The following is a 23951-nucleotide window of genomic DNA, read 5'->3' on the forward strand; positions in this document are numbered from 1 at the left end:
GAAGGGAGGGAGGGAGGGGGAGAGAGAAAGAGAGAGAGAGACAGAGAGAGAGAATGGGCACTCTAAGGCCTCTAGCCACTGCAAATGAACTCTAGACAGAAGCGCCACCATGTGCATCTGGCTTATGTGGGACCTAGAGAATCAAACCTAGATCCTTAAGCTTTGCAGGCAAGTGCCTTAACCACTAAGCCATCTCTCCAGGTCACCTCTTTTATTTTATTCTATTTATTTATTTATTTATTCCTTACTTCTGTGCCTATAATGTATACACTAAAGATATCAGCTGCAGAATAGTCCTACTTCCTGACAGCGGAGTCAAGAAAAAAATGTAAAAGCAGATTAACAACTTAGAAAGTAATCACCATGCTTCTTTATGATTTAGAAAATGTACGTGTCAATATTTAAAAAGCATTACAGAGCTTGTCTGATAGACTTCACATTCTAGGTCACATGTACTCATTTCTCATAGGTTATAAACTGGCAATGGACAAGAATATAGAAATTTTTGCTATACACATTTTGTAAACTTTTATCATAGTTATCAAGAAATGTATTTTAAGTATGGACAACCATGACAAAAATGCACATATGTCCTTCATTTCCATTTTTAATGTTGCCACCTTTATCAGGGTAATATCTCCAGGCTTTTGCTTTTCATTGCCATTATTGATCTACAGCTCCTCAGTTAAATGTAGTAAACTGTGTGGATATTTAAATTAAAATTAATTAAGGTGGAATAAAGTTACAAATCCAGTTCCTTGGTCTCAGAGGGCACATTTCAGGAGCTTAATGAGCACATATGGCCAGTTGTTCTAGATCAGACAATGTGAGTGCAACATCACCATGACTGCAGTAAATCATGTGAGATACTGTTTTGATCTTTAGAGATTCCATAAGTATGTAACACATGATGGACTATGGCATTCAGCCTGCCATATACTTTTGGTACATGGAGCCCAAGCATGCAATGCTTCTATCTTCTGACTTTGTTAGACAATTTATAAGGCAATTCCTTAGACTACCTTTGCTATCTCAACAATGCATCATGGTGTATCATGCAGTGATGGTTGGGTCTACTGATTCTGGACACCGGGGCAGGGATCCTTGTTCATGCATCTTAACAAGCTCTGGTGACTTCAAGATCAAGGAACTGTTGACACCAAAGTTTATAGCCAGTGAGTCCCACAAATTTTAAAGTGTCAGGCTTTTAAAAAATTATTTTATTTATTTGAGAGAGAAAGAGAAATAGGCAGGGGGAGAGAGAGAGAGTGAGAATGGGCATGCCAGGGCCTCTAGCTACTGCAAACAAACTCCAGATGTATGCACTCTCTTGTGTATCTGGCTTACATGGGTATTGGGGAGTTGAACCCTGTGCTTTGCAGGCTAGTGCCTTAACTGCTAAGCCATCTCTCTAACACCAAAAGTGACAGGCTTCTGAGATGCTTATAATTCGATTGTGCACACCATCTTGGGCACTCCCAAGCCCCCACACTTGAATTCCCTGGTTGCCACAAGGACTCATTAAGAAAGAACCTATAACTTTCTAGGGAAGTCCATTACAAAGTCTGCAGGGAGGAAGGGGTTATATTTTAAAGCCAGGTCTTGTCCAGGGACCATGTTCTGCCCATATACAGAGAGATATAGAGCAACGTTTTGGTTTTCCTTCAACATTCAAGGCCTCTTCCTTAAGGATGGCATCCTAAATAAATCCTTTATACCAGATTGTGCCCATATTACTATGTCAAGGAATACATATGGATAGACTGAAAGACTGTTCACAAGCCTATGCTTAATAAATAATGTTAATGTCTTAGTTTCAATGAAATAGTAATAAAATTGAAATAGTGCATTAAAGTTCCGAAAGATAGAACTCTACAGATTCTGGAATAAGATGCTTCTCATAATTTATGCTAATTTGCTGCCAGTATAAGTAAGTAAATTGTTTCCTCATTTTTTTTGGCTTACTGAATCAGTACTATAATCAATAGTAGCTAAGAAAATTAATATAACTCTCAAAAGAAAAGCAGCTTCTATCCCTATTGAACATTGGATTATCAAACGGAAAGTAAAATTATTCAACTCATACTTTTATTAGTATTTTATTTTCAAGATAATTTTTTTCTTAATCTTTGGAACTTCTAAATTTATAAACTCATTTTATCAGGTTAAAATATAATCCAAATTAAAATTTTCCCTTACTATATTTTATGTGTAGGTTATTATTTAAAACATCAAAGCCTACTTATTTCTCAGATACAGGTATATTCTTTGATTCACCAGAGAGCATATATTTTTTAGATACTCCACTGTGTTGTCTTATATGAATGAACATATAGGTAAGCAAACACAAAAGTCATGTAATTAATCCAATGAGTATTATTTTGCTCAGTTGACACCAAATATAGTTTTAGAAATGCCACCTGAGTTACCTTATATGAAGCAATATATGAACAAAAACAAAACCCATATAATCAATCCATCATAAATGAACCCCCAAATCACAATGAAACTTTAGGGATGTGTAATTAATGTTAAGATTAAGACAAAAATATCTAAATTAGTTTATACATGTTATAAGTTGTTTTTTTTTTTTCACACGGGCCCTTCTACATAATGAATTCACAGACTGATAGAAATGAATAAGGAAGAAAGTAATGTTCCTCCCTTCTGTGCCTGAAATTTGTGGCAAGGCTTAATAACAGATAGCACCAGGATTCCTTTGGTACAAAGTTCAATAAATAAATGCCAAACAACTACTTTAGATCTAGAAATGCTGTTAACACCAGGACTGAACTTTAAAATACACACTAGATGTGACACAGATGATTCTTCCAGACTTCCTTTGGAGAGAAAAGTTATCTTAGGTGCTTCTTTCTGAGATGTTTACCTTGATAAGTTCTCTAATTTGATAATTTCATTTTTTAACTTATGTTATTTGTTCCTAATTACAAACAATTCCTAGAGTCACCTTCAGGCACAAGTACTGGCTTGGTTAGCTAATGCTGTGTGGCCCAAGCCCTTTTGTTTTCCTTAACCCTGTGCCATACACAAAGGTGTGTGATGGCTTTGCTGTCTTTGGGTAAAGAAGCCCTTTCAGCTGATAAACAACCCAGAAAGCAAAGTGGCTGATAACACAAATAATTAAATAGCATAAATGGTTAGAGATCAACGTTCACTTTTCAAATTAAATGCAAAAGCTTTCTCCCTCCAGGTAAGAGACTGGCAAGTTTTTACAAGTAATATCGGTGAGCCTTTAAGAAAGAAGCCTGCCCACATTAGAGTGGAGTCATTAGGTAATACATTTATTTTGAAGCCAATTAACCTTTTGTCAGAAAAGCGTCTGTGTTGTAATGGCTCGGCTGGGCGAGGTCAGCCTCTAACAGGCCTGGATGACAGCCTTGCACGGAGGATGTGCTGCAGACCAGCCTGGACCAGGGAGCACCTTCTTGTGTATTCCGCTGCCTTCCCAGAGAGCACACATCCCTGACCTATCCATTTAGGTAATTAAAGCTTCTATTTGGAAGTGTCCTGCAGGAAGGTGAAATCTGGGGGAGATAAATGGCTGTTGCTCTCTGCATCCAGCCGCCAGGTCCATCATTTGATGGACTGCCCGAGACAGGCCGGGCTGCCAGGTTCTCATAAAAATAGAGATGAATTGGGCTGCGTGCAATTCTCTAAGGCAAAGCAACTCTGTCATCTTCTTCGCAGGCTGTAATTTAATTGTTATTCAAGGAGGACTGCTGGTGCAGGGGGACTCTAAGAGCTCACCCACCATCTTCCCTGTGCTGAGAAATCACTCCTGTTTATTTACTTAGCAGCCAACTTTGTTTGTCACTGGGATGTCGCTCTTCTGGGCAGGCAGAGCAGCTGGCTTGTCGCAGCTGAGCCCTGACTTACCTTCCAGGCGATTTTGTTTCCTTTGGAATCATGCTCAAGGGCAATTGGGAAGTCTCCACGCTCATAAAATTTTCGAAATGCTGTGGGCTTTGTTGGCCTTTCTTTAAACGCCCCAGCGGCTGGAGGGCCTCGCACCTTGAAGGGCAAAAGAGAGTTATTGGGTTTTTAAAAAGGAAAAAAAAAATCTCCAACAAAAAGATTTTGTTTTTTCAGAAAAGATTCCAGTCTGCATAAAATATACTCAAAACAAACGCCAAATGACTTAACCAGGGTCAAGATAAATTTCATGTACATGAACATTTGGTGAAGAAAATCATTTTATAATCATTGTTAAGGACTTATATTTCTCCAAGCTACCTTAAAAAGCATGCCTACAAAATGCCACTTAAAATATCATTTCATGAGGAAGAAAACCCAGACTGTTTAAGGAAACATTTTACTAGAAGTAAGTTCAAAGAAATATTGTTAAATTTCTAATAATTGTAAATTCTTTCTTTAATAATTGTAAATTCTAATCCTAGGTCTGATATATATTAAGGAATGCTGACACAATAAATTTAAGATCCTTCCTTTTAATCATTATAAATATACATAAAATGATGATATATGTTCTTCACTCTAAATATTAACAACAAAACTGTAAAATGATGTAAGATTGATGGTATTAGGGAGTGAATAAAGGAACAAGGTGGCTTACTATATAGGTATACAGGATGCATGTGATAATATTAAATCATTAGAAAACAATTTCAGAATAAGTTATATGAAAAGTTTTTTCTCCCCAAACTTGATTTCTCCGTAAAAAGAACTATTTCCTATATAATCATTCACCCCGAGCTTTATTTTTTTAGATCCTCATTATTCATATATGAACTAATACACTAATATAAAACTCCAAGTGGTGCCAGGCGTGGTGGCACAGGCCTTTAATCCCAGCACTCAGGAGGTACAGGTAGGAGGATCGCCATGAGTTCAAGGCCACCCTGAGACTCCGTAGTGAATCCCAGGTCAGCCTGAGCTAGAGTGAGACCTTACCTCAAAAAACCAAAAAACAAAACAAAACAAAACAAAACAAAAAAAAACTCCAAGTGATGGGTATGTGGTCTTCTAAGCTTCCTTACAGTAGGCAGAACATGACTGTCTTTCTTCATTGTTAAAAAGGTAAATACTGGGCTGGAGAGATGGCTTAGCAGTTAAGTGCTTGCCTATGAAGCCTAAGGACCCTGGTTCAAGGCTCGGTTCCCCAGGTCCCACGTTAGCCAGATGCACAAGGGGGCGCATGCGTCTGGAGTTGGTTTGCAGTGGCTGGAAGCCCTGGCACACCCATTCTCTCTCTCTCCCTCTATCTGTCTTTCTCTCTGTGTCTGTCACTCTCAAATAAATAAATAAATAAATAAAATGAAAAAAAAAGGCAAATACTAATCAGTAATTATTTTGCTCACAACACAGATAATTTGGCAAATAATTTAGCTTAATATTTCAATTAATTTATTAAGTTAATATTTTTATTTAACGATTTTAATTTTAATACCTATATTGACATCTGTAATAACATGGAATAAGAAAAGTGCCTATAAGACACATAACAAATATATTGTGTATAATGCATACATCAGGTGCAGTATTTGGAACTGAGTTGGGCATGAAGATATACTGGTGCAATGAAAACCTTCATTGGAGCTGGAGACTGATATAACACACATTTCTTAGGGTTTAGAATTTATTCCACTACAAAGCACTTATCCCTGATATATGACTTATGAGTTATTGATGAAAGTGGTAAGATATCATCCTAATGAAGATTTTTAATTTGTTCTGATATTAATTAGAATTATTCACCAGTATTTTCAGTCCAAATCACTCAGTTGTTAAAATAACCACATGCATCTCAGAACTATTGTGCTTGAATCTCTGAGCTAGAGGCCATATACAAAGTAGAATGTTTCAGTTACTATCACAAGAACTAAAGAGTTGTGATTCCTGGACTTTTGAAAAACACAAAGGAATATATTTTGAGTCACACGTTTATGAACTGATAGAGGACTTGCATTTTTTATTTTTGCCAAGAAATTAGTTTTAAAAAGATTAACACCTATCAACATGGCATTATTTTAACACCTTCAAAAAGTGATACAACACAGAAAGAAAACATGATCAAGTAATGAATGCTCAAATATGTTCCTGTAGAAAATTATAGTGAGATACTGCATATGTATAGTTAAAATGTATGGATGTGTGCATTAGCATAGTGGATGCATATAATTAGAATGTATGGATTGCATGATTACTACCTGGTGTTTAAATGGCTGGATGGCAAATATCCCTTTTATTTGATTTCTCTTATTTGACTTTTTTCTTGAGATAACTGTAGATGCTCATGCAGTGGAGGAAACAATGCATGAAGAACTCATGTGTACATGTTATCCATTTTTCCCAGTGGTAAGATTTGGGAAGCCTTGACACTATGTCACAACTATTAGTGGCATTGATATAGATGAGAGGCGAAACACATACCACCACAGATGTCCCTTAGTTTCCCCTTATGTAGCCACACCCTTCTGTATCAACCTCATTCCCGGTCCTTTAGCTCCTGGCAGCAGCCACCTCCTGTTTTTTGTTTTTTTTTTTTGTTTTGTTTTTTGTTTAGAATTTTGTCATCCTAAGAATTACACAGCATGTAACCCCTTGGGTTTGGCTTTTGTTCCACTCAGCAGACATCTCCTGAGATTCATATAAATTGAGTTTAACAAAACAGTTCAATACTTTCTAATGCCACATTGTGTTTCATTCTGTGGGTGGGTTATGTCTGTTTAAGTATTATAGATCATTTGAGTGGTTTCATGTTTGGGGCTATAAAGCTGTGGACTTTTTGCAAAAGGTCATTAATGAGTTGAGGGTTTCCCTCACGTTGTACTTTTTTCTAGAGTTTTAAATTATGGATAAGTGTACAATTTTGCCAAATGTTACGTGCCCCCAGCAGTCAATAGTGTCATGTGTTTTTCCTTATTTTATTTGAATCTGGAGTTTGGAGATTTTGGAATCACAAATTCTATGTCCTTAACAGTTACAGGGCTATCCAGATTATGTTTCCTATTGGGTGGGTTATGGTGGCTTATATTTTGGGGAAAATTGGTCCATTTCATCTAAATTGTCAAAATTGTGCATGTAGAACTGTATGTTTCTTTTTGAAATCTGTAGGATCTATAATGATATCCATTACTCTTTTCTGATATTTGGAAAATCTGTGTTTTTTTCCTGTCAGCTAGAAATTTCCTGTCAGCTAGAATGAGATAGAAGCTCATTCTTTGCCACAAGAATTTCTCCTCATTTTTGTTTCAGCCATTTGTGTTTCGTTTTTATTGCCTTTGTCTATTGGAGTTACATCATTTTTTTTTTTTTTCTGTTTTTAGGTGATTAACTTGAAACTTTTCCTCTTTTCTTTCTTTTTTAGTATTTTGAGACAGGGTCTTACTCTAGCCCAGGCTGATCTAGAATTCACTATGTAGCCTCAGGCTAGCCTCGAATTCAGAGTGATCACCCTACCTCAGCCTTCCTAGTGCTAGGATTAAAGAAGTACGCCACCATACCTGGCTCTTTTCCTCCTTCCTAATGTATCTGCTTAGTTCTACAGCTTCTCCATTAGAACTCTTTAAACTATCACCCACAGTTTGATAGGTAGCATTTCATTTTCACTTAGTCCTATTTGTTGTTTTCCATTTTCCTTGATTTCTGTAGCTCATGTAGAAGTATCTGAAAGACTTCAGCTTAGTTTGTTGAAGTCTGCTTTACGTTAAAGACCATAGACCATCATGGTTTGAGTTCTGTGGCCATTCATACCAAAGATATATCCCACCATTGTTGGGTGGGATATTGGCTTTGTTTCTTGAGGTTGCTCAGTTTTTCTGCACCCCTCCTACTTTAAAAAGTATTTTATTTCTTTTCTAGGATACAGAAAGAGAGAAAGAATATGGGCATACTAGGGACTATAGCCACTGAAAACTCCGGAAACATGTACCTCTTTGTGGATCTAGCTTTATGTGGGTACTGAGGAATTGAACCCAGGCAATCAGGCTTTGCAAACAAGCACCCTCAACCACAGAGCTATCTCCCTGGCTCCCTCCTTCTAATTTTCTGACAGTTGTCCTACTAAGTTGTTCAGAATGGGATGTTGATGTCTCTGACTACAGTTGTTGGTTTGTACCAATTATCTCCAGATCTGTCAATGTTAGCCACATATATTTGGCCACACTGTATTTTGGTGGTATATTTAAACCATATACATTCAGTGTAATTATTGGCATGCTAGGATGAAGTAGGTCATATCATTTTACATTTTCTCTTTGTTCTATTTGTATTTTTGTTTTATTTTCTTGCCTTCTATGGGTTTCTTGAATATATTAAAAATTGTTTATTTTTATTTATTTATTCATTTTTATTTTTATTTATTTGTTTATTTTTATTTATTTGAGAGTGACAGACAGAGAGAAGGAGGGAGGGAGGGGGAAAGAGAGAGAGAGAGAGAGAGAGAGAGACAGGAGAGAGACAGAGTGAGAGAATGGGTGTGCCAGGGCTTCCAGCCACTGCTAATGAACTCCAGATGCGTACGCCCCCTTGTGCATCTTGTGCATCTGGCTAACATGGGTCCTGGGGAATTGAGCCTCGAACCGGGGTCCTTAGGCTTCACAGGCAAGTGCTTAACCGCTAAGCTATCTCTCCAGCCCTTGAATACATTTAAACTTCATTTTTATCTGTTAAATTTTTGAGTATGTCTAACTATACAGCTTTCTATAGGGATTGATCCAAATAACTTACCTTAGCTGCTGTTATTTCTGCTTTGCCAGTTCTTTGGAAATAAAGAAACCTTAATTCACTATGTTCCATTATCTTCCTTATTCATAATATAACTATCAGAAGCTATTCTTTTACATGTGCTTACAGCATCATAAGAAATGTAATTTCTGATCCAAGTACCAAACATAATTTTAAAAACTCAAGAAGAAATGTCTCTTGAATTTATTCATATTTCATCATATCCTGTATTACTTCCTCTGTCCCCAAGTTCCTTCTTTTTCAAAATACTTTTTGTTTATTTTTATTTATTTATTTGAGAGTGACAGAGAGAGAAAGAGGCAGATAGAGAGAGAGAGGGAGAGAGAGAATGGGTGTGCCAGGGCCTCCAGCTACTGAAAATGAACTCTAGATGCGTGTGCCCCCTTGTGCATCTGGCTGACGTGGGTCCTGGGAAATTGAGCTTACAACCGGCATCCTCTGCCTTCACAGACAAGCACTTAACCACTAAGCCATCTCTCCAGCCCCAGCTCAAGTTCCTTCTTTAAATACTTACTTTCTTCATGACAACTTACTTGGATATTTTCATCATTTCCTATCTTTCTTCCTATGTCCTTAAGACCCTTCTTTGAATGCTTACTTTCTTCATAAGAACTTTCTTGGATGTTCTTTTGGATAGAGCTGTTGGCAACAAATTCTCTTAGCTTTCTGTGATCTGAGAATGACTTTGATTTCATCTTAGTTCCAGGAGTTCTGTTTTAGCTGGTTACATACAGTATTTTCTTTTCACAGTGCTTTTCTTTCTGCCCTTGAAAATGTTGGGTCACTTCCTTGAAGCCTCTGTGGCTTTTGAGGAGAAGCCCACTGTGGTTCAAAGCTTTCTACTTTTTCCTTGCTGCTCCATGGTTTGTTTTTGTCTTTAGTGCTCAGAGCCTTATGATTATGACGCACCTGGGCATGCACTGCTTTGAGCCTTTTCTGTATGAACCTGGTCAACTTTGTGAATCTATGGGTTCTTGCCATCTGCCAAATTTGGAATGTTTTCAGACCTTAGTTCTCTGAGTACCTTTTCAAATCTGACCTGTCTCTTTTCTCCTTTAAGACCCTTCATTATTATTATTATTTCAAAGTCTAGTTTTTCAGTTGTTCAGTTTGGGTAACTTCTGTTGCTTGAGGTTTAGATCTATAGATTTGCTTTCTCCAATCTATTACTGAACCAAACACTCTTCTTGTTCAGTATCAGTTATTGTGCTTTTTAGTTCTTAAAATTTCCATTTGATTCTTGTCTTCTGTGTAAATTTCAGGACTTTCTATTTTTCCCTTGTTTTGTAGCTCATTGATGCATTGCTAGCAATAGTCAGCTTATAATTCTTTTAGGTGCTTCCAACATTTCTGGTGCTTCAACACTGACATCTGTTAATTGCAGGTTTTCCTGATCCTTGGTATAATCACAAATTTTGTATTGACACCTGGTGTGATAGAAAACTCTGATTTCTTTTCTTTTCCTGTCCTTTGTCTTGTCTTCCCTTACTTCCTCGTGTTCTTCTAGTATATGTCAGTGTCGCACGGTCACTTTCTCTAGATTGAATTATTCCCTCATAAAGGGAAGAGACGTTCATAATATTCATAAGAAAATCATACGAACCCATGAAAAAGCTACAAGACATGGGAGTCCCTTCCCCTAGGTTATAAGAGCAGTGAACAAATGCTGGGGTGGGAGCCTCTTTGGTAGAGTTTGCTCCAAGGTGTAGGGACCATCAGTGATGAACCTTTAGTGACTTGTCACCCATGTTGGAGTGGGACTTTTGGTGATACAGCCTCCTTTGAGTCACCATGCTCCTGTTAGTAACCCCACTGCCCTCACTGGTTCACCAGGCTTGTCTTGGGCAGAGTTGTCTGCAGTCTGTCTATCTGGGGTGAGCTAGCTGGGGTGAGCAGACATTTGCTCACATCTCTCCAGATAGACACACCACTGAACTACTCCCCTGTCTGAAACTCTGGATCCTAGACCTTCCTTTTTAGATCATTCTGATATCCCTGGAGGGCTATGTACGAGGTCACCAGCACATTATGGACAACTGAGATGGAAGTTTTAGTAACCATTTGGAGTCTGTTAAATCCCGAGGAGGGGTGCTTCATTGATACTAAGTAAGGAACTGTAGTGCCCATAGGCTTTTCTTAGATCTTCCTGGATGGGAGAGTGAGGAGTGACCCATTATTGACTCTTTCCCACATAGAAGTAGTTAATTCCAATTTCTCCCCTGGGTGTCTTCTGAACTACTCTGGTAGGTGGGGCTTCAGTCGAGGATCCCTACAAGGTCTCTGATGATGCTATAGGTGTTGGGCCTCTTTACTGTTCCAGTGGATCTGAACGTCACAATTCTTCCTTCAAAAACTTGACTATCACCATATTTAGACAATTGATTTGTCATCTGCTGAGTATCTTTTTGAAGTTTTTCTGGAAGATATTTATGTAGCATTTTCTCCTTTTTGAGTTACCCTAAAATTTGCTTGAAATTACTCTTTTCTTCCTTTGATTTGTATATTCCTTAAATCAATTTCTCCTTCCCTTATGTCTCATATGGAATATATTAGAATCTTGTTGACTCTGGACTCAAAATTCTAACTGCTCAAATATTTGAAGGAATGAGTAGATTTCTCTCTAGAAAGCCTGGAAGGCTTTTTTATAAATTGATATAGATAACTTGTACTTCTTTCTTCCCATAAATTTTCATGTACTCCCTACAGAAATATTTCTAGCCTCAGGTTCTAGGGAAAGTTGACATTTAGAAGAAGATTTACAAAATAACCTATGCTGATATTCTATCACTCGATAATGAGAAAGATTTTTGCGTGTTTGTTATCCTCTGTATTTCTCTACTGTTCACTTGTTTTAAATAATTTATACCTCTTCAACTGGAATCTCATGTGCTATAACTTGTGAAAATAAGCATCTTATTCTCAATTTGTTGTCCTAGTACAGTAGTTGTCATGACCTAACCTTATGCTGGTGCTTTCCCACTATGTATCTACTTAAGCTTTATAAGGGAACATAGCATATCTTTATAACCTACGTGCTATTCATTCCATATCATTCTAGAAACCTGTCCGTGAATAACTAGGCAAAGTACATAGTAACTCTGGAAAGATAACAGGCATTATTGTTAAATTCACACAGACAGATACAGCTTGACTAAACAACTTTCAAAACATATGAAATTATTGTTCAGAGTTCTTAGCTCAGTTCTATATTTATGGAAGTGGAAATGCTGTGGAGTTTAGTTCATGTCTTAAGATTTTTACCTCGATTTACTATAAATAATATAAAGTAAATAAGGAACCATAAATCAAGCTGGGTTTGTGGAAAAATGCAATTAAGACTGCCTGAATGGTGGGGGTGACCCGTAAACCAATTAGGAAGAGTGGATGTTGCAGCAGAGTGCTTTTAATAAAAGCTAATGCACTTGGGAACCTAGATATTGAATGCAGTTTGAAATGACTTCAGATGACAGAGTACTTTATATGCCTGCATTTATTGAATGTGCTGTAATGGATTTGGGACTTAGATCAAAGTGTCTGTCACAGGGCCACAAAAGTAATAATAATGAGTAGGAAAGAATTTAAGGCTTTCTCAAATTCTCCATTGTACAGTTTGAAATTTTCTTTTTTATCATTTTTATTCTTTGGCATAAACTGGAGGTACAAAACAAAGACACTCATTTTAAGTGGTAAATTGACATTGTGTTATTCTAATTATTCCACTTAGCCAGCACATGGAAACACTGAAATACGAAGATACAATGATATCAATTTCCAGTCTTCATTAGCAGCAAGCTGGATGTTGATTGTTTATAGACTGTGATTGTCCAGCTGGTGGGAAACCTTGTCCTGCTCATGGGCTGCACATCAGGTCCTTGTTGCCTTTAGCCCAGACTTCTGAATTAGAAGTGCAATTCAATATCTGCCCTACTTTCCCATTGTGATTGTCAAAATTCAGAAACTTTGCCATGCCTAAGGTCACCAATAAATGAAAATGAGTGAAGAAAGAAAGGCAGGAAGGAAAGTAAGATGATAAGAAGGAAGGAAAACAGGAAAGATGAAAAGAAGGAAGGGAAAAGAAGGAACAAAAGAAAGAAAATGAGCAAGAACAGGGATTATAAAAGGCTTCAAGGACATATCAAGGAAAAAAAACACAGTTTATGGTAATGGCCAGAATAGATTCAAGCCTCATTTATTTTTATATGTGTATAAAAAAGCAACCAGCCTAACAATGATGGCACACAGCCTTGGTGGGTAACCAATGGCTTTCTGATTGGCTAAGATATCCCCTCAGTGAAAATGAACCCATATCTGGAACTGGGAACCAGGTCTGAACCCTATGTAGATAAAGATTATGCTCTCCAGTGTCAAGCTCCCACTAGTCTTTGGCTAAAAGAGGGGCTACACCCATCAGTATCTCCCTAAATTAATACTGCTTATCCTACTTAACCTGTGCTGACTTCACTCTCCATCGGAGAATCTGTTTGTCTTTTCAAGACCAGAGGAGATAAACCATCACTTGCATTTCATCCAAGACTCAGGTAAAGCCACAGAGGAACTGGGGAGTGCTGCTTCCATGGAGGGCCTGACAATGAGTGCCAGGGTGAAGGAGACAGATGCTGAGGATACACAACACATACTAAGGCAGAAATCCAGAGGCTCATAAGAGCTCATCACTGAAGTAGACTTAAAACACACCCATCAAGGCTCAGGGAATTTTGCAGAAGGGGAGCAGAGAAATTATAAAAGCTATAAGTTGGTATGTCATACCCAGAGGTACTGCCCACCCCCCACCAAAAACTGACTGGTGCTCCCACAACTCATACCACAACTCCATGGGGAGTACCAGCAATCCCATTGAGGATGGCCCCCAGTGAAATGGGGGCAGGAGGAGGGAAAAGTTGGTACCAACACATGATGTATCTATACAAAACCAAACATCTATTAAAAAAAACAAAAAGGCATATAGATAGGCATACAATAGCATCCTTAAAACCTGAACACTAAGTCACATGTGTGGAAATACAAATTTTACCTGTCAGGGCCTAGAAACAGAGCCCTGCTAAAAGGTCATTAGTTTCTGTGCATTGAAGTCTTTTCAAGATCTACAAAATGCCCTGGAATGAGGAGAAGTTAGAGGCAAGGTGCACAGCCTGGCATGTAAGGGGGCGGTATCAAGATCATCAACAGATCCCTGATACTTTGTGGGGTTAAACTAACTCTATTGGTTACTGGGTTTAATAAAACCTTGAAATTATTTCATAGACAAGGACCTCAAAGAGGCTCAAGGATCTGTTATGAATCACAGTGTCAGTGAACACTTGAGAGGCTATATCTATCCTCTTTATAGGACATGACCTCAGTCCTTGAGCTACATGGTAGATTTAGGCAAAAGTAGGGAAAAGAATGATCTGGAGCTCTAACAGTACAAGAGGTAAAGCAGAGACTTCGATTTCAAGAGTCTGAAGTTGCAAATAAACAGCCTATTTGTGATCATTTGTGATAAAGAGATTGCAGAATATTCAAAGCCCTATTAAGTTGCATATTCCACCATCAATTAGCAAGTTTGCAATTCCCGTTCTGAAGTTTCAAGAAATATATATGCTATAAATAGCAAAGTTTTACATTCATGGCCTTCCTCTTTGGTGAACTTTTCTGCTCAGTGTCATAGGTTCTCTGTTGTGATTGGCATCAACATTTTTCTGTGTGTGGCTATGCAAAATCCCACCATTTGCAATTTTATTTTGAATTTCTATTCAACTTTTTCCAATTATAATTATACTGTTTATAAAGTTTGTGTATATTATGGTTTCTGTATTTTATACTATTTTCTTCATACATATTCTTTCATTTGAGATAATAGGAGTTATGTGTATGTTGCAGTTCATGACAAAATTATTTGCTAATTGGGCAGAACAGGTTATTCTATTCTTCAATGTATACTACTATGGTTAACAAATGAAGAAAAGGCTTTCTCATTTTAGTATAAACTTTATATTAATATACTTGTGAGTGTGTATTCATATATTTCCCACATTGGTATAGTTTGCGCAAGCGCTCTATTTTAAGAGATAGTACTGTTTATGTTATCAAAATTGTTCCACTATCATCTTTACATTTTATTTATTTAGTATCCAAAGGATTTGAAGTTTGCTAGGAAAATCTCTCTGCCTTTTATTTGGTATTTTTTGCCTCCAGCTTTGCCTTCTGTAGTCATTCCTTTGTGTTTTGCACAATGAATATTCAAATAGGCTAATTAAATTATATCCCTCATCTGCTTATCATACATAAATGATTTTCCATTGACACACTACACAAAGAAACTTGTGAACTGACTGTGATCTCTCCAGTGAGCCCTCATAGGCATCTCAGGCCCAAGCTACTGGAAGACACTGGAGACCACAAAAACATGTTGCTTCTCCTTGGTTTCCACTATTCCCTCAGGTTGTACTGCCCCACTCTTCTTTCCCCCCTTTTCCAGAATAACTATTGCCTTCGAGACTCAGCACAAAACTCAACCTGTAATAAAATTCTTTCTTTAACATCCTTTAGATAGTTATCAATTCCATAAAGTTGACATGAAGAATTTAACACTACTCTAAAATAAAGATGTGATACCTTGATTCTGCCCTTTCCTGATACTCCTTCAGCTTCCTGGAGCAATGAGGCAAGCAGACTTTGCCTCACTTCTAAAGGTTATGAGGTTTCAATTTTGCCTTGGGCCCAAAGTTATAGAGCCAGCTAACCATGGCTGAAATCTCTTTAACAGTGAGCCCAAATATATTCTTCTCCCTTTAAACTTGTTTGTCTCAAGTATTTGTCAAAGGGAAAATCCAGGCCTACAAAGACTATTGCATGAACTACTCCACACTAAAGACGTGAACACACTGATACTCATGTGGCTACAGAAGGAGAAAAGCAATACCCAGAACTAGAACAGACATGAAGGCATATGAAGAGAAAGGAATCACCAAACTCCACAAAGTCTTCAACTTGGCAGGGATTGACTCAACACTAAATGGACTCAACTTCCCAATCAAAAACACGCGTTAACATGCTGGATAAGAAAATTGGATCTATTCATTTACTGTCTATAAAAAACTCACCTAAAGATAAAAACCACCTTAGGATAAAAGGATGGAAAAATATATTCCAAGCAAATGGTAATTAGAAACAAGCAGGTATGGCTATACTAATATCCAACAGAATAAACTTTAAACCAAAAGTAATCAAAATAGACAAAGACAACTTGATACCCATTAAGGGAACAATTGAACAAGAGAATACTGCAATCGTCAACTTACATGTACCAAACATGGATTACCCAAATTTTGTTAGACATTAAATCAGAAATAAATACCATTAGAATAATATTGTGAGACATTTTAATACTTTATTATTATCAATAGACTGATTACCTAAACAGAAAATAATCAGGCAAATACTGCAGCTAAACAAGAACATAGACAGAAAGGACTCAAAAGACAACTTATAAGCATTTCACTCTAACTCTGGAGAATACACATTACTCTCATAAGCAAAATCTCTGTAAATTCAGGAATACTGACAAAATTCCCTGTATTATATCTGACTATAATGCAATGAAACTAGAAATCAAAAATAAGAGAAATAATAAAATATAAAACAACTCCTGGAGACTAAACAATCACTTTAAACAATGAGTCATTTAAGAGAACAAAAATAAATTAAAATAAATTTCCTTGATGGAATGAAAATGAAAGCACAACACACCAAAACTTATGGGACACTATGAAGGCAGTCCTAAGAAGGAAGTTTATAGCACTAAATACCTAAACTACAAAAATAGTGATCTTAAATTAATAACTTAACCATATATCTGAAGGTTTTGGAAAAATAAAACAATCCAAACTCAAAAATATAAGATAAAAAGAAATAAGATCAGAGCAGAAATCAATGAATTGGAAATGAAAAACAGTTTTAAAATTGATGAAACAAAGACCTGGTTCTTAGAAAAAATAAATGAGATTGATAAAATCCTGGTCAAACTGATCAAGAGAAAAAAGGATGAGACACAAATTAACAAGATTAGAGATGAGAAAGGAGATACTATAATAGATACCAATGAAATTGGTAGAATCATCAGGGCATATTTCAAATATCTATATTCTACAAAATTGAAAACTCTGCAAGAAATGGATAAATTCCTTGACACATACCACCTACCAAAACTAAACCCAGAAGAATGAAATTTACCTGAATAGAGCTATAACATCAAAGGAGATTTAAAGAGTAATTAAAAGCCTCCCCAAAAATAAAAGTCTAGGCCAGATGAATTCACTACTGAATTCCACCAAACCTTTATTGAAGAACTAAAATCTACACCTATTAAATTCTCTATGAAACCACTTTTTCTTATTATTACACAGAAATTAAAAGGAGGGAAAGTGCCTTAATTCTTTCTATTCATGCCACTAATACCAAAACTAGACAGAGACATAACAAGAAAAGAAAAATATAGACATATATCCCTGATAAACTTAGATAAAAAATTCTTGCAAACTGAATTCAAGAATACACCAAAAGTATCCTTCATATGGCTCAAGTAGATTTCATATATAACAGACCTCAGGCTCAAATATACTAAATGGAGACAAATTTGAAACATTTCCACTGATATCTGGAAATAAGACAAGAACCACTGCTTTTCAGCATAGTACTTGAAGTCTTACCTCAAGCAATAAGAGAAAGGTATATAAGGGATGCCAACTGTTAAGAAAGAGTCAAGTGTCCTATTTGCAGATTATATGATTCTATATATCAATGAGCCAAAATACTCCTGAGAGGTGATAAATTCTTTCAGCACAGTAGCAGGATATGAAATCAACACAAAAATCAGTAACCTTCATATATACTTATGATAAAAATGGAATAAACATGGGAAATCTGCAAAGCAGTCCCATTTACAACAGCCAAAAAATTGAATACCTTGGAATAACCTTAACCGTAACCAAGGAAGCGGAAGACCTTCCCATGAAACATGAAAACACTGAAAAAGCAACTGAGGAAGACACAAGAATATGCAAAGACCTTCCATGCTCAGAGATCCGAAGAATTAGAATCATTAAAATGGCCATCCTATCAAAAGCAATAGATAGATTCTATGCAATTAGAATCAAAATTCTAGTGCCATTCTTCACAGGGTTAGGAAAAAAATGCCTTAAAATTCATATGGAAATACACAAGGCCTTGTATAGGCAAAAATTTACTCAGCAAGATAATACTATCATTCCTGATTTCATGACACACTACAAAGCTGTAGTAACAAAAACAGCATGGCACTAGCACATAAGCACATCGTTTGATTGAATAGAAGGCCTAGTTTTAAGTTCCAGTAACTACAGTTACCTGCTATTTTATAAAGAGATGAAAAGTGCACACTGGATAAAAAGACAATATTGTCAACAAATGGTGCTGGAGAAATTGGATAAACACATGTGGACGAATGTAGACATCTCTTCTCTCACTGCACACACATCAACTCCAAATGGGTCAATAACCTCAATATAATACCTAAAAGTCTAAATCAACTAGAAGAAACAAATAGGGTGACCACTCCAAGATGTGGGCATAGGGAAAACTTTCAGAGTAAGACCCCAGTAATCCAGATAATTATACAAACACTCAAACCATTGGGACTGCATAGAACTTTGCATTTGTACTAAAAAAGCTATTGTACAAACCACTAACAGAGTCAATGGAAAACCTACAGAATTGGAGAAAATCTTTGCCAGCTATACATCCAACAGAGATTCAATATTTAGAATATACAAAGAACTCAAAAAGCTAACCTATAAAAAAACAATAACAAGCAACACACACACACACACACACACACACACACACACACACACATACACACACACACACACAATGGGACAGGGAACTGAACAGAAAGTTCTCAAAGGAAGAAATACAAATAGCTAATAAACACCTGAAAAGATGTTCAACATATTTAGCCATCAGGGAAATACAAATTAAAACTACTTTGAGATTTCTTCCTACTCCAGCCAGAATGGCAATCATAAGAAAAATCAAACGACAACAGAAGCTGGCAAGGATGTGGGGGAAGAAGAACCCACACCCACTGCTGGTGGGAATGCAGACTCGTACCACGACTATGGAAGTCACTATGGAGACTTCAAAACTGAAAATAGACCAACCATTCGATCCAGCTAAGCCACTCCTGAGCATATATACCCTAAAGATTTTTACTACAGAGACCCTTGCTCAGCCATGCTCATTGTTTTTCTGTTCACAATAGGTAGGAAATGGAATCAGCCCAAATTCCCATCAACTGATTAATGGTTAATCAAGATGTGGCACATATACACAATGGAATTCTACTCAGCAGCAAGGAAAAATGAAATAATAAAATTTGCAGGAAAATGGATGCATATGGAAAAAAACTCATACTATTGATGAAGACACCATAGAAAGCAGTCACAGGACATCAAGAGATCTCTATGGAACATCAAGAGATCCTTATGGAACTGAGAAGGAATTTAACTCCCTGCTGGCTACCACTTACAGTGCTTGAAAGTGTTATGGAAGCTGCTTGTGGATCATGGTTATCAATAGCATGAACAAGTAAGGAATCATTCAAGCTACAAAATGTCAGCTGGACAAGAAGTACACACCTGTGTAATAGTGGCAGACAGCCTATGAACATAATCAACTACCTTTTGATTGGATATGAGGTCTATGTAGTAGGAGGGAACTCAGACCTGGTGCTGAGACCGAGGTCAGAATCCCATGGATAGGAAGGTCATAGAATCTACAGAGAAGCTCCCATTGTTCTTTGCAAAGAAGGGCAGTTCTGCCCATCAGAAAGTTGTAAATGACTATGCTTGTTTTCTTTAATCCATGCCATTCTTACTCTTGGTTGAAGGACCTATTTGTTCATTTGTTTGCTTTTTAAATTTTTATTATTATTATTATTATTATTATTATTATTATTATTACAGATGGCAGCAAATACTGGGGAGAACAAAATTACATCAATACAACAAAAAATGATAGCCAACTGCTTAGCATGAGATGAGTCATCTCTATCACATCTGCCAGGGCTCAGGAGACACTGCAGAGGAAGTGGCAATTTAAATGTGAGTGCTGCTCTCATTACTAGCTTGACAACTGCCTTTATAGAGATGGTGGTAGATACTAAGGAGACTCAAAACTCATCAAGTGGATCTGGAAAGTATTATACTTAGTGGGGTAACCCAGACTCAGAAAGCCAAATTTCACATGATCTCTGTCAGATGTGGATCCTAGATACAAAAGATTCGACTTCTATGTGAGTTGAAATAAAAGTGACAGAGGCCAGTAAGTTAGAAGGGGGGTATAAAGGAAATAGAAAGTGAGGGAGGACTTAATATGATGATATTCTATATATGTAAGTAGAAGAACAGATTAATGGTAATTAATGATTAATGGGTAAAAAGGCCCAAGTGAGGTCAAGGGAAGAAACTAAGTAAAGAAAAAGTGAAGGGAGGGCTAATCAAAATCTAGGAGGATGTAAATAAGTCATGTGGAAACCTTCTTTTTTGGACAATGGTACACTCAGAAGCCACAAATTGTTACTAGAAAATTTTCAGTGCCAGGGATGGGATTCCTTTCAGTGAGTTGTTGGCCAGGGAGGTCCCTGATACCTCCAAAACATTACAGGCCATTGCAAGGCCCTTAGTTTCCCAACAAGAATAGATGGTAAGACCCTATTGCTGAAGACTCCACATACTTGGGCTGCAAGGTCACTGAGACATCCTGCTGGAGCTGAGCTGAAAACCTCTTCCATGTAGACCAGCTGACAGAAAGCTGGAAAAAGCTATGCTGCATGCAGTTCAATGGGAGAGAGGGAAATCACCAGTGGAGATTTCAACAGTGGACACTGCAAACCTTAAATTTAGACAACTAGGCCAAATGAGCCAGTGGGTGCAATAGTGGCATGTCTGTTATAAGGGAAACTAACTGCTCTCTATTTGGACTGGAGGCCTGCTCCATGGGAGGGAACACATCCCTGATACTGAATACCTACAATGGGAGTAGTCATGAGCCCTAGGGGTGTAACGTCTGCTGGTATCTGGCTAAATGTATGTACTATGCTCACCAAACTGCCTGGCAAGTACTTCTCTTAATGATCATAACAATACATTAATACTACTCTCACTTTTGGCTAGAGAAGCTTCTCTTTTCAGATGACAGTGACCTTACGATTACTCAGAAGGCACCATGGTGCTGAGAAGAAGGGACAGAGGAGTTCTCAGCACTGAAATCTCTCTAGCACACCTTCCAAGGCTCAGGGTTCATTGTGGAAGAGGTGGAAGAAAGAATATAAGAGGCAAAGGAAGGGTAGGACTCCTTACAACGTGCTCCTCCAGACACAAAATGGCCTGGATATCCATGACCTCACAGTGCCTGACACTACCTACACAAGACTTTCATAATAGGAGGAAAAGATGATGACATCAGAATGAAAGAGAGACTGATTGAGAGGGGGAAGGGGCATAATGGAGAGTGGAGTTTCAAAGGGGGAAGTGGGGGGAGGGAGGGAATTACCATGGGTTATTGTCTACAATTATGGTAGTTGTTAATAACAAAAATAAATTTAAAAAGAAGAAAAAACTCATCAAGGCAGAAATTCAGAGGATGCAAAAAGCTTAACACAAAAGGAGACTTATAGTAAGCCTTCTATGACTCAGTGAACATTGTAGAAGAGGGGTGGAAAGATTATAAGAGTCACAGGGTGGGAAAGAGTATCCTGAGACACTGCCTCCCACCAAAGACTGACTTGTGAATTTATTACCCCACAGTGAATACCAATAACCCCCTGAGGAGGGCCCTCAGTGGAATGGTGGAAAGGGAGAGGGGATATAAGGGTAAAACCCAATGGCAATATGACCAATATGTGATATGTTCATGCAGTAAAGTTCATAATTAATAAATAAAAAGCAAAACTAACATTGTATATATACTGTATATATTATAACAAGATACATTTTTGGCTGGGTGTGGTGGCACATGCCTTTAGTACCAGCACTTGGGAGGCAGAGGTAGGAGGATCACCATGAGTTCGAGGCCACCCTGTGACTACACAGTGAATTCCATGTCAGCCTGAGCTAAAGTGAGACCCTATCTTGAAAAACCAAAATAAAAAACAAAACATTTTTTATTAGCACAGTAAGTGAGAGAACCTTCTCTTTTCAGAATTCAGTGATATTGGGATGACTCAGAAGGCACCATGGTGCTGAGAAGAAGGGACAGAGGAGTTTTCAGCACTGAAATATCTCTATTACACCCTCCAAGGTTCAGGGTCCATTGCGGAGGAGGTGGCAGAAAAAAATTTAAGAGCCAAAGGAAAGGTAAGACACCCTACAACATGCTCCTCCAGACACAAAATGGCCTGGATTTCCATGACCTCACAGTGCCTGACACTACATACACAAGGCCATCATAATAGGAAGAAAAGATCATGACATCAAAATGAAAGAGAAACTGATTGAGAGGGGAAGGGGATATGACAGAGAGTGGAGTTTCAATGGGGAAAGTGGGGGGGATTACCATGGGATATTTTTTACAGTTATGGAAATTGTCAATAAAAATATAGCAAAAAAAACTTTTTATGATCCAGTTTTTCAGATACGTAGTGTAAGACTTAATGTTCTAAACATAACAGCAGTACATAGCAACATGGAAAATACTTCAATTAAAAGTTAAGAAAATCTTGGTGTTAGACTTAGGTTTTCTACTTTATGCTGTGCCTTGTTTCCAAACAGAGGTATGGTAGAAAACAGTCTCAGAATGGCACCAATGAGATGATGTCATGGGCAAGTGATGGAGCCTCTCACTGGCTCCTCATGTGTCAGTAAAATCTGATGCACTGACTGGCCTTTATGAGCCACTCTACTTCTCTAACTTACATGTCAGCCTATTAGTTAAACAAATATTGCAGACATGAATATTATTAGAGAATTTTTTGCTTTTAGAGCTAAGAGGGCTGTCAATGTACACATAAACTCTGTGTTTTCCCCTTGATAAACTAAAATCCAAAAGGGCAATGGAAACACATCACAGCTGATATCCAGGCCTACTTTTCTCAGCTTTGTCAGTTAAGCATTATCTCTTTTTTCCAAGGCATCCAATTTTGTTCAGGCTACGATCCAGTATTATACAGTTCACTTGACGTAAAGATGCTTCTGCAATTCCTTCCTTCCACACAATGTAAGGAAGCACCAGGATTGCCTGGTAAATTATATTCAAATTTGTTTCAAATTTGTAACAAAACTGGAGTTCACTTGGAGCTGAGGTTTTTATTTTTAAATATTGTCGATATATTGTCTTAAATTGTTCTGATCTCAATGATTAGACCACATAGTTCATTCACACTAGTTTTGCTTTCAATAAGTCCGTGGTATTCCTTTAAATTCTTCATTGTGGGAGAAAAAGCAAATGCTGACAGCCTCTCCTAGCATAATGAGATGCAGCAATCAAATGGCAAAGAAAAGAAAGCTTGACAGCTGAAGGTTCAAAAAGTTTACTTAAAAGCTGCCCTCAAAAAAAAAAAAAAAGCTGTCCTCTTCCTGCAGTTAAATATAGAAAAAGGCCACACATTTAAGTCCCTGAGTGTGGTTCTTGCTATCAGCTTGTCACCAAAGAATCATCAGAGACTTCAATTTAGACCATGCTGTTTAGCATCTGTCTTGTCGAACTGATAAAATGCCTGAGTGACTGAGACAGCTAGGCTAATACACTGTCACACCTACACTGAGGCCAGAGAAATGAGTGAGTTAAATGTGAAAGGAGAAAATAAATGGGCAGGAATTTAAAAGATCCTATCCCTCCAGCACTGACCATGGTTAGAGCACGGTAAGTAGTTTTCATCCAAACATCGGCCTCCTATTTCTTTTAATAGTTACTTCTTAGTGAATAATTAGAGTAAAAATATTAGTTGTATACATATAAGGAGATCAGTACCATTTGCATTGTTCATATCATGAATATTTTAATAGAAAATTTGAAAACCCTGTTTCTAATTATGCAAGCCAATATTTGGCTGAAATAATTTAATAATTTACTAAAAGTCAATCTACATTCATTGTAGGAACTATCTACAATGAAATATATTTATAACCCTGCAAAAGTTCTAGTTTCCAACCACTATATTAGTAGACTATCAAATACTTTGAAATTTC

General features: G+C 37.3%; 1 protein-coding gene across 1 annotated transcript in view; it reads right to left on the reverse strand.

Moving 5' to 3' along the window:
• Pacrg (parkin coregulated) overlaps positions 1–23951 on the reverse strand; it is a 501453-nt gene that overhangs the window by 427766 nt on the left and 49736 nt on the right. The window contains exon 2 of the mRNA XM_004651092.2: positions 3898–4032. Coding sequence (XP_004651149.1) covers positions 3898–4032 — 135 coding nt within the window. The remainder of the gene's footprint in view (positions 1–3897; positions 4033–23951) is intronic.

The sequence above is a fragment of the Jaculus jaculus genome, chromosome 9, assembly GCF_020740685.1.
Source record: "Jaculus jaculus isolate mJacJac1 chromosome 9, mJacJac1.mat.Y.cur, whole genome shotgun sequence".
Taxonomy (NCBI): domain Eukaryota; kingdom Metazoa; phylum Chordata; class Mammalia; order Rodentia; family Dipodidae; genus Jaculus; species Jaculus jaculus.